Genomic DNA, 23743 nt, shown 5'->3' on the forward strand with positions numbered 1-23743 from the left:
CTTTACTAGAGGAAGGTGATGTTTGACATGTGGTTAATAATGATAATGATCCTTTACTAGAGGAAGGTGATGTTTGACATGTGGTTAATAATGATAAGGATCCTTTACTAGAGGAAGGTGATGTTTGTCATGTGGTTAATAATGATAATGATCCTTTACTAGAGGAAGGTGATGTTTGTCATGTGGTTAATAATGATCCTTTACTAGAGGAAGGTGATGTTTGTCATGTGGTTAATAATGATCCTTTACTAGAGGAAGGTGATGTTTGTCATGTGGTTAATAATGATCCTTTACTAGAGGAAGGTGATGTTTGTCATGTGGTTAATAATGATCCTTTACTAGAGGAAGGTGATGTTTGTCATGTGGTTAATAATGATAATGATCCTTTACTAGAGGAAGGTGATGTTTGTCATGTGGTTAATAATGATCCTTTACTAGAGGAAGGTGATGTTTGACATGAAATAAGTTGTCTGATATGGGCTGTTTGTTAACAAGACAGTTGATCGCTACAACATTCAAAGTAGAAGTAGTAGGTTGAAGGGTCATTTAAAAGAGTAACTCTGGGGCACATTCATGTTATAAACGTGTTCTACTTATCGACATTGTGATCATTTAGTCAATTAATGGTGGTACGGATTTATGTCCACATCTCCTAGCTCTTATCACTCTCTTTATCTTTCGCTCCATGTTTCTCATAATGTATCTGTGATTGGTTGTTTCTACAATAACCCGGTCTGTGATTGGCTGTTTTGGTTGTGTTGCTACAGTTACCAATCAAGAGGAAGAAGCCAGGTGGACAGAAGAAGAGACGCTTCAAGACTCACAACGACCATCTGGCCGGAGTACTGGAGGACTACTCAGAGGGCGTACCCGCTAAGAAGTGATGTCACTTCCTGGTTATACCCCTCCCTCTTCCCTGGCCCAGTGAGAGAGGGGTTGACCTGGGAGTTGTTGTTTTTGGGCGGAAATAAACTTTTTTTTATTTGTCTCACCAAAACTACAATGAAGATGAGAGGAGACAATGGCCCTGTCTCAAACGTGGGAACTTGCTTCCTTTTCTCCCCGACGATAAAGGAGAGAAGATGAGGAAAGGAAGCCATTTTGGAACGTTGAGACACAAGATGGCTGACTGATTGACTGAAGTGAAGTCCTTGCCAAACACACCAACCTAAAGAGGCGCTCGCTGTCCTTTCTGATAATACTGTACCAGTTTGGTTCGAAGCAGTAATACAAAATGGTGGACGGCTTTAGGGTAGCAAAAATGTCCAGTTAAATTTTCCCAAAAATCCCAGGTTTTCCAGAAATCCCAGTTGGAATATTCCTGTAATGGCAAATTCCCTGGAATCTGGTAACACTTCAAAGGGGATGTCTGGGGGAAACATAGGGGATTCTGGGAAAGTTACTGGATATGTGCAACCTTAGAAGGGGCTGTATGTGTAAATGTCTGGCACACGATGGACACTGTGTGTGTGTGTGATAGTGGAGAGAGGATGTGTGTGAAAGTGTTTTTTTTTTTAAATAATACCAGTTGTATTGTCTGAGGTAGTTGTTCCTTATATTAATTTACAACAGTGGTCACCAATGGCAACCTGGAGAAATACAGGTTGTGCAGGGTTTTTGCTCCAGACCTGCACAAACACTGCTGATTTAGCTAAACGACTCGTAGAATCTACCATGTTTACTCAGACAAACACTAGCCTGGTCCCAGGGTCTTTGTGCTGTCATTCCAAACGGCATGACAACGAGTCATAGCAGAGCTGAAATCAGGCTAGACAAACACCCCACTCCCATAGAAGCCCTTCAGCTAATAAACTGTCCCTTCAGTATATACTCAAAACTGTTCATCAAGACTTTGATTGATTGGGTGAATCGGTTGTGTTATAGTGCAAGGCTAGAACAAAAGCCTGATACACCCTGTATATCTCCACTTCCTGGATGGTTGGTGACCTCTGGTCTCGGAGCGTTCTTCATTACTGAGCATGTTACCCACAGTACCTTTCTCCTGAGGCCTCTCCTCTGACGCACAATAAAGTCCTAGAAAACACACTGTACAGTATCTCTCCACTTCCTGGTTGGCTGTACTGTATCTCTCCACTTCCTGGTTGGCTGTACTGTATCTCTCCACTTCCTGGTTGGCTGTACTGTAGCTCTCCACTTCCTGGTTGGCTGTACTGTAGCTCTCCACTTCCTGGTTGGCTGTACTGTAGCTCTCCACTTCCTGGTTGGCTGTACTGTAGCTCTCCACTTCCTGGTTGGCTGTACTGTAGCTCTCCACTTCCTGGTTGGCTGTACTGTATCTCTCCACTTCCTGGTTGGCTGTACTGTATCTCTCCACTTCCTGGTTGGCTGTACTGTATCTCTCCACTTCCTGGTTGGCTGTACTGTATCTCTCTACTTCCTGGTTGGCTGTACTGTATCTCTCCACTTCCTGGTTGGCTGTACTGTAGCTCTCCACTTCCTGGTTGGCTGTACTGTATCTCTCCACTTCCTGGTTGGCTGTACTGTAGCTCTCCACTTCCTGGTTGGCTGTACTGTAGCTCTCCACTTCCTGGTTGGCTGTACTGTAGCTCTCCACTTCCTGGTTGGCTGTACTGTAGCTCTCCACTTCCTGGTTGGCTGTACTGTAGCTCTCCACTTCCTGGTTGGCTGTACTGTAGCTCTCCACTTCCTGGTTGGCTGTACTGTATCTCTCCACTTCCTGGTTGGCTGTACTGTATCTCTCCACTTCCTGGTTGGCTGTACTGTATCTCTCCATTTCCTGGTTGGCTGTACTGTGTCTTCTTGATAACACAGAGGCCTGGATTCAATCTGATGGTTGTTGACCGCTGACATTTTAAAGGTCGTATCTGATTCGGAGAAAGAGAGAGGATGTGAGGAACCGCAGGAAAGACACATAAAGACTGGTTGGATGAAAGCTCAGTGGGCGAGGCTTAATGACAGATCAGTGAGTGGAATTTACATCTGAGAGACAAATAGAATTAACTTTTTAGGGTTGCAGGTGGATGGGGGGGATTAAACGCGGGTTGCAACCTGCCGAGGTCGCCCGGTTGAGACTAGTTTCCCAACATAACTAATTACATTTCTAATCTACAAACTCTGAACAGCTTTAAATATGTGCAAAAACAAGGATGGTGGTTCAGCCCCTGCTAGCGGAGGGGACTCAGCACTGAGATAAATGACACTCAACTGCTTTTCTCCTCCCCCTTATGACACCCAGATGGTGACACATGTGCCTGGCAGACATCTCAGCTTTGATGTCAGCCCACCACCTCAAGCTCAACCTAGACACGACAGAGCTGCTCTTCCTCCCGGGGAACGCCTGCCCGCTCAAAAAGACCTCTCCATCACAGACGACAACTCCACCGTGTCGACGTGACCCTGGTCAACACCCTGTCGTTCTCTGCAATCATCAAAGCAGTGACCCGCTCCTGCAGGTTCATGTTCTCTACAACATCCGTGGAGTACGACTCTACCTCACACAGGAAGTGGCGCAGGTCCTAATCCAGGCCGTTGTCATCTCCCATCTGGACCACTGCAACTCTCTGTTGGCTCCCTGCTTGTGTCATCAAACCCCTGGAACTGATCCAGAACACAGCAGCCCGCCTGGTATTCAACCTCATGTCACATACTGACTACGTGGAGGACATTATTTAGATGTATTTTCTATGCCTGAGATATGTGGTTGTCCCACCTGGATATCTTAAGATGAATGCATTAACTGTCAGTCTCTCTGGATAAGAGCGTCTGCTAAATGACTCAAACGTAAAGGTCACAGGTTCAGATCTTGGGGATGCCGTTAAAAAGAAAAAGAGGGTATATTTGGGAGAATGGGGAGATGATTGGGATACACCCAGTGAGTTTTTCTAGTCAGAGTACAGCAACACTGTCCTACAGTCTCCAAACAGCAAACTAAAACTTGTAAACTTTTAAATAAGTCCTTTTTTAATTACAATTGGATATAAAGCATTTGGTGGTAAACAGTCAGACACGAAACATATAGGACTTCCACTACGAAGGGGCAGTTTCCCAGTCACCGGTCACGCCTCATCATATAGGACTTCCACTATGAAGGGGCAGTTTCACAGTCACAGGTCACGCCTCATCATATAGGACTTCCACTACGAAGGGGCAGTTTCCCAGTCACCGGTCACGCCTCATCATATAAGACTTCCACTACGAAGGGGCAGTTTCCCAGTCACCGGTCACGCCTCATCATATAGGACTTCCACTACGAAGGGGCAGTTTCCCGGTCACGCCTCATCATATAGGACTTCCACTACGAAGGAGCAGTTTCCCAGTCACCGGTCACGCCTCATCATATAGGACTTCCACTACGAAGGGGCAGTTTCCCAGTCACCGGTCACGCCTCATCATATAGGACTTCCACTACGAAGGGGCAGTTTCCCAGTCACCGGTCACGCCTCATCATATAGGACTTCCACTACGAAGGGGCAGTTTCCCAGTCACCGGTCACGCCTCATCATATAGGACTTCCACTACGAAGGGGCAGTTTCCCAGTCACCGGCCACGCCTCATCATATAGGACTTCCACTACGAAGGGGCAGTTTCCCAGTCACCGGTCACGCCTCATCATATAGGACTTCCATTATGAAGGGGCAGTTTCCCAGTCACCGGTCACGCCTCATCATATAAGACTTCCACTACGAAGGGGCAGTTTCCCAGTCACCGGTCACGCCTCATCATATAGGACTTCCACTACGAAGGGGCAGTTTCCCAGTCACAGGTCACGCCTCATCATATAGGACTTCCACTACGAAGGGGCAGTTTCCCAGTCACCGGTCACGCCTCATCATATAAGACTTCCACTACGAAGGGGCAGTTTCCCAGTCACCGGTCACGCCTCATCATATAGGACTTCCACTATGAAGGGGCAGTTTCCCAGTCACAGGTCACGCCTCATCATATAGGACTTCCACTACGAAGGGGCAGTTTCCCAGTCACCGGTCACGCCTCATCATATAAGACTTCCACTACGAAGGGGCAGTTTCCCAGTCACCGGTCACGCCTCATCATATAGGACTTCCACTACGAAGGGCAGTTTCCCGGTCACGCCTCATCATATAGGACTTCCACTACGAAGGAGCAGTTTCCCAGTCACCGGTCACGCCTCATCATATAGGACTTCCACTACGAAGGGGCAGTTTCCCAGTCACCGGTCACGCCTCATCATATAGGACTTCCACTACGAAGGGGCAGTTTCCCAGTCACCGGTCACGCCTCATCATATAGGACTTCCACTACGAAGGGGCAGTTTCCCAGTCACCGGTCACGCCTCATCATATAGGACTTCCACTACGAAGGGGCAGTTTCCCGGTCACGCCTCATCATATAGGACTTCCACTACGAAGGAGCAGTTTCCCAGTCACCGGTCACGCCTCATCATATAGGACTTCCACTACGAAGGGGCAGTTTCCCAGTCACCGGTCACGCCTCATCATATAGGACTTCCACTACGAAGGGGCAGTTTCCCAGTCACCGGTCACGCCTCATCATATAGGACTTCCACTACGAAGGGGCAGTTTCCCAGTCACCGGTCACGCCTCATCATATAGGACTTCCACTACGAAGGGGCAGTTTCCCAGTCACCGGTCACGCCTCATCATATAGGACTTCCATTATGAAGGGGCAGTTTCCCAGTCACCGGTCACGCCTCATCATATAGGACTTCCACTACGAAGGGGCAGTTTCCCAGTCACCGGTCACGCCTCATCATATAGGACTTCCACTACGAAGGGGCAGTTTCCCAGTCACAGGTCACGCCTCATCATATAGGACTTCCACTACGAAGGGGCAGTTTCCCAGTCACCGGTCACGCCTCATCATATAGGACTTCCACTACGAAGGGGCAGTTTCCCGGTCACGCCTCATCATATAGGACTTCCACTACGAAGGGGCAGTTTCCCAGTCACCGGTCACGCCTCATCATATAGGACTTCCACTACGAAGGGGCAGTTTCCCGGTCACGCCTCATCATATAGGACTTCCACTACGAAGGGGCAGTTTCCCAGTCACCGGTCACGCCTCATCATATAGGACTTCCACTACGAAGGGGCAGTTTCCCGGTCACGCCTCATCATATAGGACTTCCACTACGAAGGAGCAGTTTCCCAGTCACCGGTCACGCCTCATCATATAGGACTTCCACTACGAAGGGGCAGTTTCCCAGTCACCGGTCACGCCTCATCATATAGGACTTCCACTACGAAGGGGCAGTTTCCCAGTCACCGGTCACGCCTCATCATATAGGACTTCCACTACGAAGGGGCAGTTTCCCAGTCACCGGTCACGCCTCATCATATAGGACTTCCATTATGAAGGGGCAGTTTCCCAGTCACCGGTCACGCCTCATCATATAGGACTTCCACTACGAAGGGGCAGTTTCCCAGTCACCGGTCACGCCTCATCATATAGGACTTCCACTACGAAGGGGCAGTTTCCCAGTCACCGGTCACGCCTCATCATATAGGACTTCCATTATGAAGGGGCAGTTTCCCAGTCACCGGTCACGCCTCATCATATAGGACTTCCACTACGAAGGGGCAGTTTCCCAGTCACCGGTCACGCCTCATCATATAGGACTTCCACTACGAAGGGGCAGTTTCCCAGTCACAGGTCACGCCTCATCATATAGGACTTCCACTACGAAGGGGCAGTTTCCCAGTCACCGGTCACGCCTCATCATATAGGACTTCCACTACGAAGGGGCAGTTTCCCGGTCACGCCTCATCATATAGGACTTCCACTACGAAGGAGCAGTTTCCCAGTCACCGGTCACGCCTCATCATATAGGACTTCCACTACGAAGGGGCAGTTTCCCAGTCACCGGTCACGCCTCATCATATAGGACTTCCACTACGAAGGGGCAGTTTCCCAGTCACTGGTCACGCCTCATCATATAGGACTTCCACTACGAAGGGGCAGTTTCCCAGTCACCGGTCACGCCTCATCATATAAGACTTCCACTACGAAGGGGCAGTTTCCCAGTCACCGGTCACGCCTCATCATATAGGACTTCCACTACGAAGGGGCAGTTTCCCGGTCACGCCTCATCATATAGGACTTCCACTACGAAGGAGCAGTTTCCCAGTCACCGGTCACGCCTCATCATATAGGACTTCCACTACGAAGGGGCAGTTTCCCAGTCACCGGTCACGCCTCATCATATAGGACTTCCACTACGAAGGGGCAGTTTCCCAGTCACCGGTCACGCCTCATCATATAGGACTTCCACTACGAAGGGGCAGTTTCCCAGTCACCGGTCACGCCTCATCATATAGGACTTCCACTACGAAGGGGCAGTTTCCCAGTCACCGGTCACGCCTCATCATATAGGACTTCCACTACGAAGGGGCAGTTTCCCAGTCACCGGTCACGCCTCATCATGGACAAAACTATTTAAATCCTGCTGGGTCTGGGAAACTGGACCTCGGTGTGGTGAGACAAGGAGAACAGTTCAGTGACATTCTTTAGATTCTTGTTAAAGTAGTGGCAGTACATATTGAGTAGTAAGAGATTCCTTCGTTCGCTGTCTGCCAGAGAGGTACATTTTTTGGCCCGGGAGCTGGTGGGGTTTAGTTTTTGGCCGGCGTGACAGCGGAGGTGGTTTTGACAGTCTTCTTCATGTGGTGGTAGTTGGGGAGGATCTTCATCAGGAAGTCGAGCTGAAGAGTCTGAGGCTGCAGAACACAAAACACACAAAGACATGTTGTTCTTCACTGCTAACAGGGAAACAGTGGATGGACTGGTTCTTAGGTTAAAAACAAGTGCAGAAAGACAAAGCTACATAGACTGTGTCTTATACACACAGTCCCCTGGATCACTAATCTCAGTGTGTGTGTGTGTGTGTGTGTGTGTGTGTGTGTGTGTGTGTGTGTGTGTGTGTGTGTGTGTGTGTGTGTGTGTGTGTGTGTGCGTGCGTGCGTGCGTGCGTGCGTGTACCTGTGGTCGCTCTGTCTGCACACGTCTCTGACACCCCGAGCCAAAGATGACAGTGTTTTCAGGTATGACCTCACAGGTGTTGACCTGGCAACAGGCGCCGATGATACAACCAGAAGTTAGAATCATGTTCCTGCCCAAGTCAGCTGGAGGGAGGGGGACACAGTTTAGATGATGGAAGGGTTCTCTCCATAGTGATTTAATAACCAATCAACAGTTTAGATGGAAGGGTTCTCTCCATAGTGATTTAATAACCAATCAACAGTTTAGATGATGGAAGGGTTCTCTCCATAGTGATTTAATAACCAATCAACAGTTTAGATGATGGAAGGGTTCTCTCCATAGTGATTTAATAACCAATCAACAGTTTAGATGATGGAAGGGTTCTCTCCATAGTGATTTAATAACCAATCAACAGTTTAGATGATGGAAGGGTTCTCTCCATAGTGATTTAATAACCAATCAACAGTTTAGATGATGGAAGGGTTCTCTCCATAGTGATTTAATAACCAATCAACAGTTTAGATGATAGAAGGGTTCTCTCCATAGTGATTTAATAACCAATCAACAGTTTAGATGATAGAAGGGTTCTCTCCATAGTGATTTAATAACCAATCAACAGTTTAGATGGAAGGGTTCTCTCCATAGTGATTTAATAACCAATCAACAGTTTAGATGATGGAAGGGTTCTCTCCATAGTGATTTAATAACCAATCAACAGTTTAGATGATGGAAGGGTTCTCTCCATAGTGATTTAATAACCAATCAACAGTTTAGATGATGGAAGGGTTCTCTCCATAGTGATTTAATAACCAATCAACAGTTTAGATGATGGAAGGGTTCTCTCCATAGTGATTTAATAACCAATCAACAGTTTAGATGATGGAAGGGTTCTCTCCATAGTGATTTAATAACCAATCAACAGTTTAGATGATAGAAGGGTTCTCTCCATAGTGATTTAATAACCAATCAACAGTTTAGATGATAGAAGGGTTCTCTCCATAGTGATTTAATAACCAATCAACAGTTTAGATGGAAGGGTTCTCTCCATAGTGATTTAATAACCAATCAACAGTTTAGATGATAGAAGGGTTCTCTCCATAGTGATTTAATAACCAATCAACAGTTTAGATGATAGAAGGGTTCTCTCCATAGTGATTTAATAACCAATCAACAGTTTAGATGGAAGGGTTCTCTCCATAGTGATTTAATAACCAATCAACAGTTTAGATGATAGAAGGGTTCTCTCCATAGTGATTTAATAACCAATCAACAGTTTAGATGATGGAAGGGTTCTCTCCATAGTGATTTCATAACCAATCAACAGTTTAGATGGAAGGGTTCTCTCCATAGTGATTTAATAACCAATCAACAGTTTAGATGATAGAAGGGTTCTCTCCATAGTGATTTAATAACCAATCAACAGTTTAGATGGAAGGGTTCTCTCCATAGTGATTTAATAACCAATCAACAGTTTAGATGGAAGGGTTCTCTCCATAGTGATTTAATAACCAATCAACAGTTTAGATGGAAGGGTTCTCTCCATAGTGATTTAATAACCAATCAACAGTTTAGATGATGGAAGGGTTCTCTCCATAGTGATTTAATAACCAATCAACAGTTTAGATGATGGAAGGGTTCTCTCCATAGTGATTTAATAACCAATCAACAGTTTAGATGGAAGGGTTCTCTCCATAGTGATTTAATAACCAATCAACAGTTTAGATGGAAGGGTTCTCTCCATAGTGATTTAATAACCAATCAACAGTTTAGATGGAAGGGTTCTCTCCATAGTGATTTAATAACCAATCAACAGTTTAGATGATGGAAGGGTTCTCTCCATAGTGATTTAATAACCAATCAACAGTTTAGATGATGGAAGGGTTCTCTCCATAGTGATTTAATAACCAATCAACAGTTTAGATGATAGAAGGGTTCTCTCCATAGTGATTTAATAACCAATCAACAGTTTAGATGATAGAAGGGTTCTCTCCATAGTGATTTAATAACCAGTCAACAGTTTAGATGATAGAAGGGTTCTCTCCATAGTGATTTAATAACCAATCAACAGTTTAGATGATGGAAGGGTTCTCTCCATAGTGATTTAATAACCAATCAACAGTTTAGATGATAGAAGGGTTCTCTCCATAGTGATTTAATAACCAATCAACAGTTTAGATAGAAGGGTTCTCTCCATAGTGATTTAATAACCAATCAACAGTTTAGATTTACATTTACATTACATTTACATTTAAGTCATTTAGCAGAACTCTTATCCAGAGCGACTTACAAATTGGATGATAGAAGGGTTCTCTCCATAGTGATTTAATAACCAATCAACAGTTTAGATGATAGAAGGGTTCTCTCCATAGTGATTTAATAACCAATCAACAGTTTAGATGATAGAAGGGTTCTCTCCATAGTGATTTAATAACCAATCAACAGTTTAGATGATAGAAGGGTTCTTTCCATAGTGATTTAATAACCAATCAACAGTTTAGATGATAGAAGGGTTCTCTCCATAGTGATTTAATAACCAATCAACAGTTTAGATGATAGAAGGGTTCTCTCCATAGTGATTTAATAACCAATCAACCGTTTAGATAGAAGGGTTCTCTCCATAGTGATTTAATAACCAATCAACAGTTTAGATGATGGAAGGGTTCTCTCCATAGTGATTTAATAACCAATCAACAGTTTAGATGATAGAAGGGTTCTCTCCATAGTGATTTAATAACCAATCAACAGTTTAGATGATAGAAGGGTTCTCTCCATAGTGATTTAATAACCAATCAACAGTTTAGATGATAGAAGGGTTCTCTCCATAGTGATTTAATAACCAATCAACAGTTTAGATGATGGAAGGGTTCTCTCCATAGTGATTTAATAACCAATCAACAGTTTAGATGATAGAAGGGTTCTCTCCATAGTGATTTAATAACCAATCAACAGTTTAGATGATAGAAGGGTTCTCTCCATAGTGATTTAATAACCAATCAACAGTTTAGATGATAGAAGGGTTCTCTCCATAGTGATTTAATAACCAATCAACAGTTTAGATGATGGAAGGGTTCTCTCCATAGTGATTTAATAACCAATCAACAGTTTAGATGATAGAAGGGTTCTCTCCATAGTGATTTAATAACCAATCAACAGTTTAGATGATAGAAGGGTTCTCTCCATAGTGATTTAATAACCAATCAACAGTTTGGATGATAGAAGGGTTCTCTCCATAGTGATTTAATAACCAATCAACAGTTTAGATGATGGAAGGGTTCTCTCCATAGTGATTTAATAACCAATCAACAGTTTAGATGATGGAAGGGTTCTCTCCATAGTGATTTAATAACCAATCAACAGTTTAGATGGAAGGGTTCTCTCCATAGTGATTTAATAACCAATCAACAGTTTAGATGATGGAAGGGTTCTCTCCATAGTGATTTAATAACCAATCAACAGTTTAGATGATAGAAGGGTTCTCTCCATAGTGATTTAATAACCAATCAACAGTTTAGATGATAGAAGGGTTCTCTCCATAGTGATTTAATAACCAATCAACAGTTTAGATGGAAGGGTTCTCTCCATAGTGATTTAATAACCAATCAACAGTTTAGATGGAAGGGTTCTCTCCATAGTGATTTAATAACCAATCAACAGTTTAGATGGAAGGGTTCTCTCCATAGTGATTTAATAACCAATCAACAGTTTAGATGATAGAAGGGTTCTCTCCATAGTGATTTAATAACCAATCAACAGTTTAGATGGAAGGGTTCTCTCCATAGTGATTTAATAACCAATCAACAGTTTAGATGATAGAAGGGTTCTCTCCATAGTGATTTAATAACCAATCAACAGTTTAGATGATAGAAGGGTTCTCTCCATAGTGATTTAATAACCAATCAACAGTTTAGATGATGGAAGGGTTCTCTCCATAGTGATTTAATAACCAATCAACAGTTTAGATGATAGAAGGGTTCTCTCCATAGTGATTTAATAACCAATCAACAGTTTAGATGATAGAAGGGTTCTCTCCATAGTGATTTAATAACCAATCAACAGTTTAGATGATAGAAGGGTTCTCTCCATAGTGATTTAATAACCAATCAACAGTTTAGATGATGGAAGGGTTCTCTCCATAGTGATTTAATAACCAATCAACAGTTTAGATGATAGAAGGGTTCTCTCCATAGTGATTTAATAACCAATCAACAGTTTAGATGATAGAAGGGTTCTCTCCATAGTGATTTAATAACCAATCAACAGTTTAGATGATAGAAGGGTTCTCTCCATAGTGATTTAATAACCAATCAACAGTTTAGATGATGGAAGGGTTCTCTCCATAGTGATTTAATAACCAATCAACAGTTTAGATGATGGAAGGGTTCTCTCCATAGTGATTTAATAACCAATCAACAGTTTAGATGGAAGGGTTCTCTCCATAGTGATTTAATAACCAATCAACAGTTTAGATGATGGAAGGGTTCTCTCCATAGTGATTTAATAACCAATCAACAGTTTAGATGATAGAAGGGTTCTCTCCATAGTGATTTAATAACCAATCAACAGTTTAGATGATAGAAGGGTTCTCTCCATAGTGATTTAATAACCAATCAACAGTTTAGATGATAGAAGGGTTCTCTCCATAGTGATTTAATAACCAATCAACAGTTTAGATGGAAGGGTTCTCTCCATAGTGATTTAATAACCAATCAACAGTTTAGATGGAAGGGTTCTCTCCATAGTGATTTAATAACCAATCAACAGTTTAGATGGAAGGGTTCTCTCCATAGTGATTTAATAACCAATCAACAGTTTAGATGGAAGGGTTCTCTCCATAGTGATTTAATAACCAATCAACAGTTTAGATGATGGAAGGGTTCTCTCCATAGTGATTTAATAACCAATCAACAGTTTAGATGATGGAAGGGTTCTCTCCATAGTGATTTAATAACCAATCAACAGTTTAGATGATGGAAGGGTTCTCTCCATAGTGATTTAATAACCAATCAACAGTTTAGATGATGGAAGGGTTCTCTCCATAGTGATTTAATAACCAATCAACAGTTTAGATGATGGAAGGGTTCTCTCCATAGTGATTTAATAACCAATCAACAGTTTAGATGATAGAAGGGTTCTCTCCATAGTGATTTAATAACCAATCAACAGTTTAGATGATAGAAGGGTTCTCTCCATAGTGATTTAATAACCAATCAACAGTTTAGATGGAAGGGTTCTCTCCATAGTGATTTAATAACCAATCAACAGTTTAGATGATAGAAGGGTTCTCTCCATAGTGATTTAATAACCAATCAACAGTTTAGATGATAGAAGGGTTCTCTCCATAGTGATTTAATAACCAATCAACAGTTTAGATGGAAGGGTTCTCTCCATAGTGATTTAATAACCAATCAACAGTTTAGATGATAGAAGGGTTCTCTCCATAGTGATTTAATAACCAATCAACAGTTTAGATGATGGAAGGGTTCTCTCCATAGTGATTTAATAACCAATCAACAGTTTAGATGGAAGGGTTCTCTCCATAGTGATTTAATAACCAATCAACAGTTTAGATGATAGAAGGGTTCTCTCCATAGTGATTTAATAACCAATCAACAGTTTAGATGGAAGGGTTCTCTCCATAGTGATTTAATAACCAATCAACAGTTTAGATGGAAGGGTTCTCTCCATAGTGATTTAATAACCAATCAACAGTTTAGATGGAAGGGTTCTCTCCATAGTGATTTAATAACCAATCAACAGTTTAGATGATGGAAGGGTTCTCTCCATAGTGATTTAATAACCAATCAACAGTTTAGATGATGGAAGGGTTCTCTCCATAGTGATTTAATAACCAATCAACAGTTTAGATGGAAGGGTTCTCTCCATAGTGATTTAATAACCAATCAACAGTTTAGATGGAAGGGTTCTCTCCATAGTGATTTAATAACCAATCAACAGTTTAGATGGAAGGGTTCTCTCCATAGTGATTTAATAACCAATCAACAGTTTAGATGATGGAAGGGTTCTCTCCATAGTGATTTAATAACCAATCAACAGTTTAGATGATGGAAGGGTTCTCTCCATAGTGATTTAATAACCAATCAACAGTTTAGATGATAGAAGGGTTCTCTCCATAGTGATTTAATAACCAATCAACAGTTTAGATGATAGAAGGGTTCTCTCCATAGTGATTTAATAACCAGTCAACAGTTTAGATGATAGAAGGGTTCTCTCCATAGTGATTTAATAACCAATCAACAGTTTAGATGATGGAAGGGTTCTCTCCATAGTGATTTAATAACCAATCAACAGTTTAGATGATAGAAGGGTTCTCTCCATAGTGATTTAATAACCAATCAACAGTTTAGATAGAAGGGTTCTCTCCATAGTGATTTAATAACCAATCAACAGTTTAGATTTACATTTACATTACATTTACATTTAAGTCATTTAGCAGACGCTCTTATCCAGAGCGACTTACAAATTGGATGATAGAAGGGTTCTCTCCATAGTGATTTAATAACCAATCAACAGTTTAGATGATAGAAGGGTTCTCTCCATAGTGATTTAATAACCAATCAACAGTTTAGATGATAGAAGGGTTCTCTCCATAGTGATTTAATAACCAATCAACAGTTTAGATGATAGAAGGGTTCTTTCCATAGTGATTTAATAACCAATCAACAGTTTAGATGATAGAAGGGTTCTCTCCATAGTGATTTAATAACCAATCAACAGTTTAGATGATAGAAGGGTTCTCTCCATAGTGATTTAATAACCAATCAACCGTTTAGATAGAAGGGTTCTCTCCATAGTGATTTAATAACCAATCAACAGTTTAGATGATGGAAGGGTTCTCTCCATAGTGATTTAATAACCAATCAACAGTTTAGATGATAGAAGGGTTCTCTCCATAGTGATTTAATAACCAATCAACAGTTTAGATGATAGAAGGGTTCTCTCCATAGTGATTTAATAACCAATCAACAGTTTAGATGATAGAAGGGTTCTCTCCATAGTGATTTAATAACCAATCAACAGTTTAGATGATGGAAGGGTTCTCTCCATAGTGATTTAATAACCAATCAACAGTTTAGATGATAGAAGGGTTCTCTCCATAGTGATTTAATAACCAATCAACAGTTTAGATGATAGAAGGGTTCTCTCCATAGTGATTTAATAACCAATCAACAGTTTAGATGATAGAAGGGTTCTCTCCATAGTGATTTAATAACCAATCAACAGTTTAGATGATGGAAGGGTTCTCTCCATAGTGATTTAATAACCAATCAACAGTTTAGATGATAGAAGGGTTCTCTCCATAGTGATTTAATAACCAATCAACAGTTTAGATGATAGAAGGGTTCTCTCCATAGTGATTTAATAACCAATCAACAGTTTGGATGATAGAAGGGTTCTCTCCATAGTGATTTAATAACCAATCAACAGTTTAGATGATGGAAGGGTTCTCTCCATAGTGATTTAATAACCAATCAACAGTTTAGATGATGGAAGGGTTCTCTCCATAGTGATTTAATAACCAATCAACAGTTTAGATGGAAGGGTTCTCTCCATAGTGATTTAATAACCAATCAACAGTTTAGATGATGGAAGGGTTCTCTCCATAGTGATTTAATAACCAATCAACAGTTTAGATGATAGAAGGGTTCTCTCCATAGTGATTTAATAACCAATCAACAGTTTAGATGATAGAAGGGTTCTCTCCATAGTGATTTAATAACCAATCAACAGTTTAGATGGAAGGGTTCTCTCCATAGTGATTTAATAACCAATCAACAGTTTAGATGGAAGGGTTCTCTCCATAGTGATTTAATAACCAATCAACAGTTTAGATGGAAGGGTTCTCTCCATAGTGATTTAATAACCAATCAACAGTTTAGATGATAGAAGGGTTCTCTCCATAGTGATTTAATAACCAATCAACAGTTTAGATGGAAGGGTTCTCTCCATAGTGATTTAATAACCAATCAACAGTTTAGATGATAGAAGGGTTCTCTCCATAGTGATTTAATAACCAATCAACAGTTTAGATGATAGAAGGGTTCTCTCCATAGTGATTTAATAACCAATCAACAGTTTAGATGATGGAAGGGTTCTCTCCATAGTGATTTAATAACCAATCAACAGTTTAGATGATAGAAGGGTTCTCTCCATAGTGATTTAATAACCAATCAACAGTTTAGATGATAGAAGGGTTCTCTCCATAGTGATTTAATAACCAATCAACAGTTTAGATGATAGAAGGGTTCTCTCCATAGTGATTTAATAACCAATCAACAGTTTAGATGATGGAAGGGTTCTCTCCATAGTGATTTAATAACCAATCAACAGTTTAGATGATAGAAGGGTTCTCTCCATAGTGATTTAATAACCAATCAACAGTTTAGATGATAGAAGGGTTCTCTCCATAGTGATTTAATAACCAATCAACAGTTTAGATGATAGAAGGGTTCTCTCCATAGTGATTTAATAACCAATCAACAGTTTAGATGATGGAAGGGTTCTCTCCATAGTGATTTAATAACCAATCAACAGTTTAGATGATGGAAGGGTTCTCTCCATAGTGATTTAATAACCAATCAACAGTTTAGATGGAAGGGTTCTCTCCATAGTGATTTAATAACCAATCAACAGTTTAGATGATGGAAGGGTTCTCTCCATAGTGATTTAATAACCAATCAACAGTTTAGATGATAGAAGGGTTCTCTCCATAGTGATTTAATAACCAATCAACAGTTTAGATGATAGAAGGGTTCTCTCCATAGTGATTTAATAACCAATCAACAGTTTAGATGATAGAAGGGTTCTCTCCATAGTGATTTAATAACCAATCAACAGTTTAGATGGAAGGGTTCTCTCCATAGTGATTTAATAACCAATCAACAGTTTAGATGGAAGGGTTCTCTCCATAGTGATTTAATAACCAATCAACAGTTTAGATGGAAGGGTTCTCTCCATAGTGATTTAATAACCAATCAACAGTTTAGATGGAAGGGTTCTCTCCATAGTGATTTAATAACCAATCAACAGTTTAGATGATAGAAGGGTTCTCTCCATAGTGATTTAATAACCAATCAACAGTTTAGATGGAAGGGTTCTCTCCATAGTGATTTAATAACCAATCAACAGTTTAGATGATAGAAGGGTTCTCTCCATAGTGATTTAATAACCAATCAACAGTTTAGATGATGGAAGGGTTCTCTCCATAGTGATTTAATAACCAATCAACAGTTTAGATGATAGAAGGGTTCTCTCCATAGTGATTTAATAACCAATCAACAGTTTAGATGATAGAAGGGTTCTCTCCATAGTGATTTAATAACCAATCAACAGTTTAGATGATAGAAGGGTTCTCTCCATAGTGATTTAATAACCAATCAACAGTTTAGATGATGGAAGGGTTCTCTCCATAGTGATTTAATAACCAATCAACAGTTTAGATGATAGAAGGGTTCTCTCCATAGTGATTTAATAACCAATCAACAGTTTAGATGATAGAAGGGTTCTCTCCATAGTGATTTAATAACCAATCAACAGTTTAGATGATAGAAGGGTTCTCTCCATAGTGATTTAATAACCAATCAACAGTTTAGATGATGGAAGGGTTCTCTCCATAGTGATTTAATAACCAATCAACAGTTTAGATGATGGAAGGGTTCTCTCCATAGTGATTTAATAACCAATCAACAGTTTAGATGGAAGGGTTCTCTCCATAGTGATTTAATAACCAATCAACAGTTTAGATGATGGAAGGGTTCTCTCCATAGTGATTTAATAACCAATCAACAGTTTAGATGATAGAAGGGTTCTCTCCATAGTGATTTAATAACCAATCAACAGTTTAGATGATAGAAGGGTTCTCTCCATAGTGATTTAATAACCAATCAACAGTTTAGATGGAAGGGTTCTCTCCATAGTGATTTAATAACCAATCAACAGTTTAGATGGAAGGGTTCTCTCCATAGTGATTTAATAACCAATCAACAGTTTAGATGGAAGGGTTCTCTCCATAGTGATTTAATAACCAATCAACAGTTTAGATGGAAGGGTTCTCTCCATAGTGATTTAATAACCAATCAACAGTTTAGATAGAAGGGTTCTCTCCATAGTGATTTAATAACCAATCAACAGTTTAGATGATAGAAGGGTTCTCTCCATAGTGATTTAATAACCAATCAACAGTTTAGATGATAGAAGGGTTCTCTCCATAGTGATTTAATAACCAATCAACAGTTTAGATGGAAGGGTTCTCTCCATAGTGATTTAATAACCAATCAACAGTTTAGATGGAAGGGTTCTCTCCATAGTGATTTAATAACCAATCAACACTTTAGATGGAAGGGTTCTCTCCATAGTGATTTAATAACCAATCAACAGTTTAGATGGAAGGGTTTTCTCCATAGTGATTTAATAACCAATCAACAGTTTAGATGGAAGGGTTCTCTCCATAGTGATTTAATAACCAATCAACAGTTTAGATGATAGAAGGGTTCTCTCCATAGTGATTTAATAACCAATCAACAGTTTAGATGATAGAAGGGTTCTCTCCATAGTGATTTAATAACCAATCAACAGTTTAGATGATAGAAGGGTTCTCTCCATAGTGATTTAATAACCAATCAACAGTTTAGATGATAGAAGGGTTCTCTCCATAGTGATTTAATAACCAATCAACAGTTTAGATGATAGAACGGTTCTCTCCATAGTGATTTAATAACCAATCAACAGTTTAGATGATAGAACGGTTCTCTCCATAGTGATTTAATAACCAATCAACAGTTTAGATGATAGAAGGGTTCTCTCCATAGTGATTTAATAACCAATCAACAGTTTAGATGATAGAAGGGTTCTCTCCATAGTGATTTAATAACCAATCAACAGTTTAGATGATAGAAGGGTTCTCTCCATAGTGATTTAATAACCAATCAACAGTTTAGATGATAGAAGGGTTCTCTCCATAGTGATTTAATAACCAATCAACAGTTTAGATGATAGAAGGGTTCTCTCCATAGTGATTTAATAACCAATCAACAGTTTAGATGATAGAAGGGTTCTCTCCATAGTGATTCAATAACCAATCAACAGTTTAGATGATAGAAGGGTTCTCTCCATAGTGATTTAATAACCAACAGTTTAGATGATAGAAGGGTTCTCTCCATAGTGATTTAATAACCAATCAACAGTTTAGATGATGGAAGGGTTCTCTCCATAGTGATTTAATAACCAATCAACAGTTTAGATGGAAGGGTTCTCTCCATAGTGATTTAATAACCAATCAACAGTTTAGATGGAAGGGTTCTCTCCATAGTGATTTAATAACCAATCAACAGTTTAGATGGAAGGGTTCTCTCCATAGTGATTTAATAACCAATCAACAGTTTAGATGGAAGGGTTCTCTCCATAGTGATTTAATAACCAATCAACAGTTTAGATGGAAGGGTTCTCTCCATAGTGATTTAATAACCAATCAACAGTTTAGATAGAAGGGTTCTCTCCATAGTGATTTAATAACCAATCAACAGTTTAGATGATAGAAGGGTTCTCTCCATAGTGATTTAATAACCAATCAACAGTTTAGATGGAAGGGTTCTCTCCATAGTGATTTAATAACCAATCAACAGTTTAGATGGAAGGGTTCTCTCCATAGTGATTTAATAACCAATCAACAGTTTAGATGATAGAAGGGTTCTCTCCATAGTGATTTAATAACCAATCAACAGTTTAGATGATAGAAGGGTTCTCTCCATAGTGATTTAATAACCAATCAACAGTTTAGATGATAGAAGGGTTCTCTCCATAGTGATTTAATAACCAATCAACAGTTTAGATGATAGAAGGGTTCTCTCCATAGTGATTTAATAACCAATCAACAGTTTAGATGATAGAAGGGTTCTCTCCATAGTGATTTAATAACCAATCAACAGTTTAGATGATAGAAGGGTTCTCTCCATAGTGATTTAATAACCAATCAACAGTTTAGATGATAGAAGGGTTCTCTCCATAGTGATTTAATAACCAATCAACAGTTTAGATGGAAGGGTTCTCTCCATAGTGATTTAATAACCAATCAACAGTTTAGATGGAAGGGTTCTCTCCATAGTGATTTAATAACCAATCAACAGTTTAGATGGAAGGGTTCTCTCCATAGTGATTTAATAACCAATCAACAGTTTAGATGGAAGGGTTCTCTCCATAGTGATTTAATAATCAACAGAGACACACTCAGTCATTCAGATCATTGGGATGAAGACAGTCATTACTGAATTTGTGGCATTTGAACCTTTCTTACCTTTGGATTCTATGACATTGTTGTCCCCAATTTTCAAAGCTTGAGACACTGCAAGTATCATTGGTTAAGGAGAGTTTCATACTTTACCAACAAAAGGACTTTCAGAGCAGCAATATACAGATATGTGATATTAGACAGAGGTCAAACAGACAGAGGTCAAATGTCCAAATAGCTGTTCCCTACAGGTCAGTGGCTGTACCCTATAGGTCAGTGGCTGTACCCTATAGGTCAGTGGCTGTACCCTAGAGGTCAGTGGCTGTACCCTAGAGGTCAGTGGCTGTACCCTAGAGGTCAGTGGCTGTACCCTAGAGGTCAGTGGCTGTACCCTAGAGGTCAGTGGCTGTACCCTAGAGGTCAGTGGCTGTACCCTAGAGGTCAGTGGCTGTACCCTAGAGGTCAGTGGCTGTACCCTAGAGGTCAGTGGCTGTACCCTAGAGGTCAGTGGCTGTACCCTAGAGGTCAGTGGCTGTACCCTAGAGGTCAGTGGCTGTACCCTAGAGGTCAGTGGCTGTACCCTAGAGGTCAGTGTACCACTTCAATATAAAGGATACTACACCCAACTTCAAACACGTTGTTGATGCCGATGGTCATCGTCTTTGGCTCCACTCCCTCAGAGTCAGGCGCTATGTTCTCTGGATAACTGATCAAAGACAGACAGCCAGCTTCAATCAGACAGCCAGCTTCATATCAGACAGCCAGCTTCATATCAGACAGCCAGCTTCATATCAGACAGCCAGCTTCATATCAGACAGCCAGCTTCAATCAGACAGCCAGCTTCCATCAGACAGCCAGCTTCATATCAGACAGCCAGCTTCATATCAGACATACAGCTTCAAATCAGGCATACAGCTTCAATCAGACAGCCATAACATGACAGAGGAAAAGGAGACCATAACATGACAGAGGAAAAGGAGACCATAACATGACAGAGGAAAAGGAGACCATAACATGACAGAGGAAAAGGAGACCATAACATGACAGAGGAAAAAGGAGACCATAACATGACAGAGGAAAAAGGAGACCATAACATGACAGAGGAAAAGGAGACCATGACAGAGGAAAAGGAGACCATAACATGACAGAGGAAAATGAGACCATAACATGACAGAGGAAAAGGAGACCATAACATGACAGAGGAAAAGGAGACCATGACAGAGGAAAAGGAGACCATAACATGACAGAGGAAAAGGAGACCATAACATGACAGAGGAAAAGGAGACCATAACATGACAGAGGAAAAGGAGACCATAACATGACAGAGGAAAAGGAGACCATAACATGACAGAGGAAAAGGAGACCATAACATGACAGAAGAAAAGGAGACCATAACATGACAGAGGAAAAGGAGACCATAACATGACAGAGGAAAAGGAGACCATAACATGACAGGAAAAGGAGACCATAACATGACAGGAAAAGGAGACCATAACATGACAGGAAAAGGAGACCATAACATGACAGGAAAAGGAGACCATAACATGACAGAGGAAAAGGAGACCATAACATGACAGGAAAAGGAGACCATAACATGACAGAGGAAAAGGAGACCATAACATGACAGAGGAAAAGGAGACCATGACATGACAGAGGAAAAGGAGACCATGACAGAGGAAAAGGAGACCATGACATGAGAGGAAAAGGAGACCATGACAGAGGAAAAGGAGACCATAACATGAGAGGAAAAGGAGACCATGACAGGAAAAGGAGACCATGACAGGAAAAGGAGACCATGACAGGAAAAGGAGACCATAACATGACAGAGGAAAAGGAGACCATAACATGACAGAGGAAAAGGAGACCATAACATGACAGGAAAAGGAGACCATAACATGACAGGAAAAGGAGACCATAACATGACAGGAAAAGGAGACCATAACATGACAGAGGAAAAGGAGACCATAACATGACAGGAAAAGGAGACCATAACATGACAGAGGAAAAGGAGACCATAACATGACAGAGGAAAAGGAGACCATGACATGACAGAGGAAAAGGAGACCATGACAGAGGAAAAGGAGACCATGACATGAGAGGAAAAGGAGACCATGACAGAGGAAAAGGAGACCATAACATGAGAGGAAAAGGAGACCATGACAGGAAAAGGAGACCATGACAGGAAAAGGAGACCATGACAGGAAAAGGAGACCATAACATGACAGGAAAAGGAGACCATAACATGACAGGAAAAGGAGACCATAACATGACAGAGGAAAAGGAGACCATAACATGACAGGAAAAGGAGACCATAACATGACAGAGAAAAAGGAGACCATAACATGACAGGAAAAGGAGACCATAACATGACAGAGGAAAAAGAGGTGGGCGACTGTGTAATAGTATAACTTTAAACCGTCCCCTCGCCCATACCCGGGCGCGAACCAGGGACTCTCTGCACACATCAACAACAGTCACCCTCGAAGCATCGTTACCCATCGCTCCACAAAAAAAAACGCTATTTAGCGCGCACCACTAACCAAGCTAGCCGTCTCACATCCGTTACAAGTGCAAAAGAGAGGTGGGGGAAAGACAGAATAAAAGCACGGAAGGAATAAAGTGTAGGGAGAATGGATGGATGTAACCGGGGAGGGGGAGAGAGAGGCGACAATAGAACACAGGAGAGACCTCACCACTGTACCCTTCCACTTCTAGAAGATTCACTATTGTTATGTTCACCTGTTGATTATAAGAGCTTGTTCCTCGATGAGGTTGCCTTCTCCGATGACTATGGGTCCTGCCTCGGCAATGATGCGGGCTTTGGGATGGACCACGGTTCTGGCACCTGGAAAGACCATGCATGGACAGTCAAATGTGCAACGCTAGCCTCCCACATCAACCATTTTTAGCCGGCTCCAAAGTGGATATATACTCAGTAACCTGAGCCGTGTGATAATGTCAAGCTATATAGAGACTAGAGCTACTACAGACAAACGAATGTTGTTGTTGCTCATTGTAAAATAAATAGTTAGCCGACGTTACCTGACTAGCTAAGCTAAATGCTACATTTGACGTCTTCTTACCAATAGTGACATCCCCTCTGATCTCGCTTTCGACGCACACCACGGCGCCAGCTGCTATTTTAGCACTACAAACAGAAAACCAAGTGTTGGTAATAATCAGCAATACAAAACGTGTATAATTTATGAATCATCTGTATGTCTACAAGTTAGTTAGCTGCTTGCTACAGCTAAAGTAGCTAACTCAGCTAGTCACGTTAGCTAGCTGTTTCCTAAAACATATTCACTTTGTTTAACACATTCAAACTATCACAAAACAGTATGAAACAGTAATAATGTGTTATTTGATACACAATACTGAACTAAAAACGAATTCAAGTTGGAGTCGTAATACCTTTTTTGAGCATTTTGTTTATCCGACATTTTGTTGATCGACTTGAGTTTTTTTCGACAATCGATTTCGAATCCTTCTCAGCATAAACGACGTCATTGTGCGCTTGCGTGGAACGCAGACAAGATGAGG

The 23743-nt window shown here is 40.9% G+C and overlaps 2 protein-coding genes across 3 annotated transcripts in view; one reads left to right on the plus strand and one right to left on the minus strand.

The window, feature by feature from the left end:
• Nucleotides 1-2046, plus strand: part of LOC124018044 (general transcription factor IIE subunit 2-like) — a 31107-nt gene extending 29061 nt beyond the window's left edge. For both annotated transcript variants that reach the window (XM_046333307.1, XM_046333306.1), the window contains exon 8: nucleotides 768-2046. In XM_046333307.1, the coding sequence (XP_046189263.1) occupies nucleotides 768-884 (117 nt within the window). In that variant the 3' untranslated portion in view covers nucleotides 885-2046. The remainder of the gene's footprint in view (nucleotides 1-767) is intronic.
• Nucleotides 2047-5031: 2985 nt separating this feature from the next.
• On the minus strand, nucleotides 5032-23706 carry LOC124018046 (dynactin subunit 6-like). The gene is made up of 7 exons (XM_046333310.1): nucleotides 23615-23706; nucleotides 23284-23348; nucleotides 22940-23045; nucleotides 20818-20906; nucleotides 20267-20314; nucleotides 7960-8102; nucleotides 5032-7697 (listed from the first exon to the last, which is right to left on the minus strand). Exons 1-7 carry the CDS (start codon nucleotides 23641-23643, stop codon nucleotides 7593-7595), a joined length of 585 nt encoding a protein of 194 aa, XP_046189266.1. The 5' UTR covers nucleotides 23644-23706; the 3' UTR covers nucleotides 5032-7592.
• Nucleotides 23707-23743: the final 37 nt, after the last annotated feature.

This window comes from Oncorhynchus gorbuscha, unplaced genomic scaffold (genome assembly GCF_021184085.1).
Source record: "Oncorhynchus gorbuscha isolate QuinsamMale2020 ecotype Even-year unplaced genomic scaffold, OgorEven_v1.0 Un_scaffold_383, whole genome shotgun sequence".
In the NCBI taxonomy this organism is placed as follows: Eukaryota; Metazoa; Chordata; class Actinopteri; order Salmoniformes; family Salmonidae; genus Oncorhynchus; species Oncorhynchus gorbuscha.